General features: G+C 65.7%; 1 protein-coding gene across 1 annotated transcript; it reads right to left on the bottom strand.

Moving 5' to 3' along the window:
• Positions 1-973: 973 nt before the first annotated feature.
• On the bottom strand, positions 974-8,161 carry DLGAP3 (DLG associated protein 3). Its single transcript, XM_032202222.1, has 10 exons — positions 7,139-8,161; positions 6,114-6,319; positions 5,315-5,429; positions 4,936-5,170; positions 4,099-4,439; positions 3,763-3,848; positions 2,617-3,041; positions 2,295-2,386; positions 2,043-2,186; positions 974-1,660 (listed from the first exon to the last, which is right to left on the bottom strand). Exons 1-10 carry the CDS (start codon positions 8,159-8,161, stop codon positions 1,442-1,444), a joined length of 2,886 nt encoding a protein of 961 aa, XP_032058113.1. The 3' UTR covers positions 974-1,441.
• Positions 8,162-9,163: the final 1,002 nt, after the last annotated feature.

The raw sequence follows: 9,163 nt of genomic DNA, 5'->3' as shown, positions 1-9,163 counted from the left end.
AGGGTACTGGCGTGGGTGGTGTCCTCCCCTCCTGCCACCCACCAGAAGGGGAGAAGGGGGCTTGGGGGGGGCAGCCCTTGAAGGGGTCACAGTGCAGGCAGGCGTCCTTTTGGGGCAGAGGCTTTGGGAGCAGGCAGCGGGGGCCGTGCCCCTTGGCAGCTGCTCTCTGAGGGCTGGCAGCGTGGATACACCGCGTCCCTGCCCTCTGCGGGCTGTGCTCGGGGTGGGGACACCACGAACGTGCCCAGGGATGGGGACAGATGCAGCAGCATCCCTGAATTCCCCCCCGGGAAGCTGCTCTCGGGGATCTCCCGGCTCTGCGCACGGAGGAAACAGAGCTGGAGCATGAGGGCTGTACCCCAGGATGTCCCCTGTCCCCACGGGGCACTGGGGACATGATAACCCCATTTGGGGTGTCCCATCCCCGCCGAGCACCGGTGGCTTGGGGAGAAAGGGGGCACCCTGCAGGGAATTTCCATCAACCCCACACCGACAGCCCTGTCCCCGTGTGTGGGGGACGCCGAGGCCAGCCCCGGCCGGCAGCTCAGTGCCCGGCGTGCCCGCTGTGGTGTCCCCAAACCAGGGCACTGCACAGCACCGGGGGGGTCCTGCGTGAGCGTGGGGAAGTCTCCCCGACACTACCACCTCGCTCGCACGCCCTGCACCAGCTCAGGGAGCCGAGGGGGAGCCGTCTGCCCTGTCCCCGAGGTGCTCCCAAATGTGTGGGCAGACAGATGGATGGACAGACAGGGGAATAGGGCAGGACGCCGGTGCTGATGCTCGGGGAGCGGGGCTGGCGGGGGGGGGGGGTTCTGCTGATCTGATCCGTCCCGCCCGCCAGGACACAGCTCTGGTCGTGTGTAGTTTCTGTTTTATTCCTTAGGTTATATTTATATACGTGTATAGGTCAGGGACCCCTGGGTTCCCCACGCACCGGGGCAGGAGGTGGGGAGCGGAGCGGGGGCTCCGGCTGGGCACGGGGCTGGGGGGCTCGGGGGGGGCCCGTCCCCACGGCCGTGGGATTGCACTGAGTTACAGAGAGGCTGGGGGGGGGCCTGCCTGCAGCCCCCTCCCCTCCCACCCAGCAGGGCTGGCGGCTGGGGTCACCTCTCCTTCGGACGGGACAGGGACCGAGGGGGGCCGAGGGACAGAAGAGCTGAGACACGGCCCCAAAAAGGGCAGGGGGGAAGGAAGAGCCCTGGACCCTGGCAGAGGCGGGCAGGGGCATGCGGGCGGGGTGGGAGGGGGGGGGGGCTACGGGATGGGGCCGAACCGGGTTGGTGTTCATTCACCGTCGGATCCATGAAACGTCTAGGATAGAAAAAGAGAGAAGCTGTGAGTGGGCCAAGCGCTGCCCCCAGGGTGTCCCCGCGGTCCCCCGATCACAGTGAGCGATGGACGCGCCGTCCAGTCCGGGTAGAAAAGCCGAGGCTCCCCCCTGTCACAGCCGGGTCTGCGCCTCGGGGATGTAGATCTCGATGCTGTCCGCGCTCTCGGTGGCCGAGTTTTGGCGGAAGGAGGCGGCGCGTTTGGCTGCCAGGAGCCGCTTGCGAGCCTCCTGCCGCTGCCGGTCCACCGAGTCCAGCGAGCGCTCCTTCACCGGGTGCACCTTGGAGCGCGGCGGCTTCTTTGGTATCGGGGGAGGCACCTTCTTCTCCTCCTGCACGGACAATGGGGAAGGCTCAGGGTGGGCGCGGGGACGGCCTTTTGTCCCCTTTATCCCCCCCTGCATGTGATGGAGAGGTGAGATGAGGCCACGTGTCCCTTCCTACATCTCCGCAGGGCTGCGTGCCCGCAGCGTGCACGTGCACGGGATTGTGCCTGGCCCTTTGCAGGCAGCGCTGCCCAGAATCCGGCTGCAACATCGCTGCAACGAGGAATGGCCTCGTTTTTTTTTCCTGTTCTTTGTTTTTCAAGTGGTTGCTGAAAGCACCCGCTGGTGCTTTCTGCCGGCGGCAGCAGCGGTTTGGCCACAGATGTGTTGGGGGAAGGAGAAGGGAGGGACGCGCAGCAGCACCAGCCCCGTACCCCCCTGCCCTTACCTTGGGCTCGATGATCTTCCACCCGTTGGCCTTGAGCTGCTGGAGCTCCGCGAACTTCATGCTGACGTCCTCGATGGAGAGCTGCAGCAGGTCCCAGAAGCCAGCCAGGTCTTGGAAGGTGGGCACTGGGAAGGCGTTGGGATCCTGCGGGGACAAAAAGGGCCACGTCATCCCACAGAGCATCGGCTCTGCTGCCCCCCAGCCCACCAGGCTGAGCCTCAACCTGCCCCAGGAGGGTGGACGGGCACTCACCATGTTCTGCTGGCAGAGTCGGTAGAACTGCTGCACCTTCTGGGACATGAGGAGCTGGGCGCTGCCCACGGCGCTCCGGATCTTCTCCAGGACTAAGGCAGGGCACAGGAGAAAGCAGACGGTCAGTTCTCCCACGGGGACATGAGAATCCCTTCCCCATCGCTTGGCGAGGACCCTGCTCCATCATTTGGGGTCCCCAAATCCTGACCCCAACCTCTTCAGCCAAGTGGCATCACAGGGGGGTGCCCCAAGGTGCTCTACAGGTGAGAACCGTGCCAAAACAGCCCTAGGGGACCCCGACCCCATAAACAGCCCCACTCACTCTCCTCCGGCAGGTCGTAGTCCTCAGCCTCCCGCTCCATCTGCTGGCACCAGCCCTCCATCTTCTCCACCTCGGCCTGCAGCAGTTTGATGAACCACTCGCCGTCGCGGTGGCACGGGGAGGCACGGCCGGAGTCGGGGAGGCTGCGGGAGCCCCGCTCCACCCAGGCGTCGCGGCGGGGCACCTCCACCGCGTCGTACTGCATCTGGTAGTCCTCCCGGTACGCCCACTGGCCCTGCGTGTGCACCGTCTTGTACACCGCATACTGCCGGCCGGATTCGGGCTCCGAGGAGTGCCGCTGGAAGGGGCGCCCGAACTGCAGGGCTTTGTCCTCGGTGGCCACGGCCAGGCCGGCGAAACCCTCCAGCTCCAGGTCCGCCTGCACGCCCGCCGTCACGCTGTTGGAGCGCTTGAAGCGGGCTCGCCTGGGGGGAAAGAGGGCGCGTGGGGACCCTTTGGGTGCATACACCAAGGATTCCGAGGGTCCCGAGCCGGCCAGGATGTTCCTGCCACCCCTGTCCCCCCGTTAGTGCCATCGTGGGTGTGTGTGGGGTGAGGGTGGCTCGCAGGTGGGGCTGGGGATGCACGCTATCTGCGGGGACAGCCCTGAGCGGCTGCATCTTGCCAGGCCCTCATTTCCTGCGCTCTTAGCCCGTTTCCATGGCTACCAGTGCTGGACGGTGCTGGAGGATGCCGAGGAGCATGCAGCGGGGTGGGTGGGCACGGACCCAGAGCTGGCTTCCTGCGGGCTGTGCAGGTTCACAGGCTGTGAGGCTCACAGCACTCCCACCCCGGGCAAAAAAATCACATTTTTTTTTGCAGAAAAACGCAGAGATTTCACCTGGGTTCCAAGCCCAGGGCTGAACCCCAGCAAAGGAGCCCCCAGCACACTGTGGGAGCAGGAGAGCCCCTTCCCCAGGCTGTCCCTTTGCAGCAATGGGGTGTGAGTGCGAAGGCGAGATCCTGCCTGGGATGGGAATGGTGCTGAGCCCTGGGGGAATCAGCTGGGAGGAGAGAGGGAGAAGATGCTGCGGGCAGGAACCAGGGGGACACAAAGCTTTGTTAACTGGGGAAAGCCACGGTCAGGAGAGCTTGGCAGGGTTTGGCACAGTACTTGGGGCACGGCACAGCCTGGCCCCTCGGTACCTTTTGTCTTCCTCCACCTGCACCCCGATGGAGTGGAATTCCCTCTGGCTCCGGCTCTCCGTGTCCGAGTCGGAGATGGCCTCAACCTGCCGGGGACAGAGGGAAAATGAGCAGGAGGGCAGCCCCACACCTCGGGCACTTCGGTGTGCAGCACCAGGAGGAGAAGGATGCACCCTTGGGTGAGCAAGGGCGAGCTGGCGGGCACAGGGGTGGCGTTAGGGCCACCGTGGGGCCACCAGCAGCCAGGGGACTTGCAGCAGCCGCTCAGCATCACCCGCACGGCTTGGGCAGACTTGGGACGAGGGGCTCAAACCCGGAGAGAGGAGAGAAGCCCACCTGGACGCCGATGGAGGGACGCCACTTCCTCTGCCGAGCCAAGCTCCGCAGCTCCTCCCGGCCGGGGATGGCCTTGATGATGAGCGTGGAGGGTTTGGGGGCGGCGCGGGGCTGGACGGGCGGCAGGTCGAGGGACACGGCCGTCACCTTGGAGCTCTCCAGGCTCTCGGCCGAGTTGCAGCGGGCCGCGGCGTCTTTGGACCAGGCGGGGCTGCGGGCGACCTCGCCGGGCAGGTAGCTCTCGTGGGCAGATTCGGTGCTGCTCTGCGCCGTGACGGAGATGAGGGGCTTGGCTTTGGTTCCTGGAGGGATGGGAGGTGGAGCTTTTCTGTAACTGAAAGCTGTTGTGGGAGAGGCGCAGGATGAAAAGGCGCGTGAAAACACAGACACTTTCTCATTTCTGACCGCGAGCGAGGGTCCCGGGGAGCGGCGCCCACCTCCTCCCGCAGCGAAGGGCCCACGGCCCGGCTGGGTTTGCACCTCGGCTGGCACAGACCAGCGGGACGCAGACACCAGCTCGGGCCAGCATTTCGGGACCCCAAGTGGCCATTTGGCCAGCTTATCCCCAAAAAGGGATGGGAACCTTCCCCAACCCGTGCTGGATAAATTACCGCAGCATGCAGAAAGAAAGGGGAAAGAAGAAGGGTGAAGGACAGCAGATGGGCGCTGGGGACACGCAGCAGACCCCAAACGAGGGGCTGAGCCGTGAGCAGGGTGCTCGCACCCCATGCCGGGGGCTGCACGGGGGGCAAAAGGGGAGCAGCAGCCCTGGGGCGAGCAGGTTGGGGAGACGCGGGGACCCTCGCGCTGCGGTGCCCTGCCACCCCCGGGACTCACAGGTGCTGGGCTTCAGGATGCTGCTGGTGATGGGCGGCCCCGGGGGGGCCGACATGGAGAAGAGCGAGAGGCAGTCGTCGTCCTGGGAGCAGCCCGCCTGGATGGCCCGCAGGTAGCTGTGGCTCCGCATGCGGAAGCAGCCGGGCAGATCCAGCGCCTCCACCGCCTGCGACTCCACCTCGCCGAAAACGGACTCGCACACGGCCTCGAACTGGTGGTTGAGCTCGTCGTTGATCTGGGGAGAGCGGCGGGTGATGCTTGGGGTGGCGAGGGATGGGACGGAGCCCGGCGGGGCAGGAGATGCTCGGGGGAACATCTGCAGCATCCGCCCTCGGTCCCCACCTTGGGGACACGTCCCAGCCGGGACAGGGGGCCCTACCTGGCCGGTGGTGAAGGAGCGCCCGTAGCCCTGTCCCCGAGGGAGCATTCGAGGTGGCGTGCCGCAGCTGGGACAGTTACAGATATATGAATCAGAATAGTGCCTACTTGCAAACCTAATGAGAGACAGTGGGAATAGAAGGGATCGCACCACAAGCAACACATTCCAGCCGAGCGTTTGGAAATGCAGCCGCAGCAATGCCCCCGCAGGCCACCACTTGCCCCCCGAGCTCTTGTGAAGACCCCTTCCCACCTCCCCAACCTCCCGGGGGGCTTTCCAGCGCCTACCAGAGGTCGAGGCTGGATGCAGGTCTCCAAAACCATGCTACACCATGCCTGTCCGGTGCTTTGCTCTCTGGCACAGAGAAGCTCAGAGTGGGGTCCCCGTGGCAGTCCCCCCCAGGTGGAGCTGCCCCCGGCACGGTGTCGCTGTGCGTGGCTGTGGGCTCTGGGCACAAGCGGTGGCAGCAGCGCATGCAAGGTCCCCGCTGCAGCTCTGCACCCATGCACGCAGCGAGAAGCTGCAGCGAGCGCTCCTGGCAGCCTTGCAAAATCGGGGGGGGTCCCCAGCAGGGCATCCTCACCACCCCAAAAAACCATCCCGGAACCCCACCGGTACAGAGCCATCGGGAGAGGCGCAATTCCGCGCGACGGGCAGCAGGGACAGGGACAAGGACCCAGCCCGTTTTCCCCCTGGATCTGGATATTTTGCAGCCGCCTTGCGGTTTCACCTCTTCTCCCAGCCTTCGCACGTGGCTGCGGCCCAGGATCCCTCCCCAGAGCCCGGCACCAGCCCTTACTTGCTCCTGGCCTGGTCGGCGCTGGAGGAGCGGCGGTAGCTGTCCCGCCGCGTGGCCGCCCGGGGCGGTATTTTGGCGCTGGCGTCCGAGTCGGCGCTGTCCTCGTCGCCCATGGCCTTGATGTAGCTGCCGCTGCGCATCCTCCGGCAGGGGATCTCCCCGTCCTTGCCCACCGCCGGGTACCCGCTCCACTCATCCTGCGGCACCTGGGGCAGGAGGCGAGCGTGGGCGCGCGTGGTGCCACGAGCCAGCCCGAGCCCGGCGTGCGGCGCGTGCGGCACCGCTCCTCTGCCCTCCCTGCCCCAAATCCCGGAGGGCTGCTCCTTCCTGGCAGCCCCGGCTGCGTTCCCTGCTTGCCCCGTGTGGGGTTGTTTCCCAAAACCTGCTCCCACCTCGCAGCCCCCCCAGCAGGCGCGGCTGGGCCAAATCCCCCCCATGCCAGCGCGGCCAGCCGGCTGGTGGCCGTGCCACCGGCACCACGGGGTCCTTACCAGGCTGCGGTGGCAGGATGGTGTCCCTGGGCCATGCGGGGAGGGCGATGGGGCCGGCACCCTGCCCTGATCCCCCCGCCGCCGCCCGCCCTCAGATTGCCACTCACTGTCTCCTTCCCCCGGGAAAGGGAGCGAAGAGTTAATTAGCTTTTAATTGGAAGGGGGGTGACCTAGAAGGGAGCCTGGTGACGTGACGGGCCAGGCGGTGGCACTGGGCCAGGCACTAGAGGGATAAAAGCCCAGATGAGGGAGAGGGCACAGGGCTGCCAGGAGCCTGCGCAGGCAGCGCTGCTTCGACCCCAACCCAGAGGACTACAGGGCAAGAGACCACAGAGGGGCTCTGCGAGGAGACCCTCAAGGAGACGGGACAGCCGCAGCAGGACAGGATGGAGCTGTGCTGGGGACAGGGAGCAGAGCTGGCATTGCGTGGCCCCACACCGCCAGGGCTGGCCATGATGGAAGGACCCAGCCCCAGCTCATCCCACAGCATCACCAGCAGTGGTCCTGTGGGGCAGCCCTGCCCGGCCCCCTCACCTGCAGGTACTGGTAGGCTCTGTCTTTGGCCTTTGCCTCCTGAAGCATCAAGGTTTTCTCCGTGCCGCCGGCGCTGGGGTAGGCTTCGCGGGCTTGGCTGACAGTCATGGTGTGCCAGGCACTCCTCTTGAGCGTCTGGCCGTCCAGAGACATGGACATGCCGGCGCAGGCCAGGCATTTTCCTTCCCCACCGCTCTTTAGACTCTTCAAGGTCAAGTCTCTGAAGGCACTTTCGGGAGCGTCCACGCAGTACTGGGTGCCCTGGTCCACGGCGTGCCGGCCGGACACCATGTAGCTGCTGTCGCTGTCCAGGTTGTCGTCGGAGCTCCACCAGCCCATCATCTTGGACCGGTGCCGGGAGTCCACCTTGCGGTCCTTGCTCTTGCTGCGCTTGCCGTGGCGGGACTGGTGGTGGTGGTGGTGGTGGTGGTGGTGGTGGTGGTGGTAGCCGTCCCCGCGGCCGTCCATCTTGGTGCCGTTGTAGTCCCGCTTGGCCGGCGCCTCCAGGGAGTGCGACTTGGCGAAGAGCTTCTGGACGGAGTGGACGAGGTGGCGGATGCGGCTGGGGCTCTCGCTGCGCGGCTCGGCGCCGCCGGCCCGCGGGTACTGCAGGGTGTGGAAGCCGTCGTGGTGCAGCGGCAGCTGCTTCTCGAACTGGTCCAGCAGCGTCGGCGGCAGGCGGTTGATCTTGCCGGCGGGGTGGGCGGTCGCCATGCATTCGTCGCAGGAGTCGTAGGGCTGCTGCTGTGCGTGGTGCATCCTCGGGAAGGTGCTGCTGGCGCTGCCGGAGGGCGGCTCGCTCAAAGCACCGCCCGGGCACTCGCCGGTCGCTCCGGGGCTCCGCGCCGGGCAGAAGGGATGCTCCAGGGAACAGGGCTCGCTGGGGCTGAGGAGGTACGGCTGCCGACCCTCGGGGCCGTGCGCGACGTAGTCCGCGGGATGCTCGCAGTCCTCTGGGATGCAGCGGCAGCGGTGGCCGGTGGAGTGCTGTGCCTGGCTACGCTCCCCATGGTAGCCCTTCATGGTGTCAGCACCCGCCCCGTAGCCTCGGCATCCTGCAGGGTTTTCCCTGCGGGCTCACCTGCGGGGACATGCACAGGCACACTGTCACAATCCCCTCCACCATCCTAAAACCCCCGTTCCTGTACAGGTGAAGTGTTTGGGCTGCGCTGTGTGAACAAACCGAGACGGGGAGGAAGCTCCTGGGGCAGGATCTGGCCCCAGCTGAGCCCCTAAAATCCCACCTGGGGTGCTGGGGACCCGGACAACCCAGGGCATGGGCAGGCAGCGGTGCCAAGCACATACGGGGCTGGCTGGGGGGATGTCAAAACATGGGGATTTCTAAGGAGAAGCAGCAGCCGGCTACGAAGCATTCAAAGCAGATAGCTTGCAGACGGTGAGGGAGGACATTTCGACATCATCAGAAACTTGTTTTCTTCCCCGACACCAAATATTATGAAGTGTTTTTCCATTAGGAAAACGGTTCTGGCTGAGTTTTCCAGCCGTCGCGATTCACAGAGCCGCTAATGAGCTGGAGCGGGGAGCAGGACCGGGGGGGGGGGGGCTGCCACGGCGCTGACATCTCCATCCTGCCCATCCTCACACCCAGCCACCCCCCCCGCATCGACAGCAGCCCCCTCGACACCTCGTGTTCCCCCAGTGCCTCCATCCTGTGCCACCACGTGCCCGGGCAGCGCCACCGCGCTCGTGTCGCTCTCGTTTAACCATTTCCTTAAGCAGGAGCCTCGCATCAGCCCGGCTGCTACCAAAGTGCCTCTGCCTGGTGGCTCCGGGGCTGGCTCTGTCCCCACCATGTCCCCAGCTGCGCCACGGGGCCGTGGGGATGCCCAGCCCTATATGCACCCCAGGGGGGTTTGTCTTCCTACAGCCCCTCCAAGGCCCTGCCTTGGGTATGACTCTAAATGAGGAAAGTGCTTATTCTCCAGCATAGCTTGGCTAATTAACAGGCATCAATTAATGCTCGTTATCATATTTAGCGAGGGCGACTTGGGCACTTTGTCTCTG

The sequence above is a fragment of the Aythya fuligula genome, chromosome 23 (assembly GCF_009819795.1).
Source record: "Aythya fuligula isolate bAytFul2 chromosome 23, bAytFul2.pri, whole genome shotgun sequence".
Taxonomy (NCBI): domain Eukaryota; kingdom Metazoa; phylum Chordata; class Aves; order Anseriformes; family Anatidae; genus Aythya; species Aythya fuligula.
Note: the sequence above shows the minus strand (reverse complement) of the source record. Positions and strands in the feature narration are given on the sequence as shown.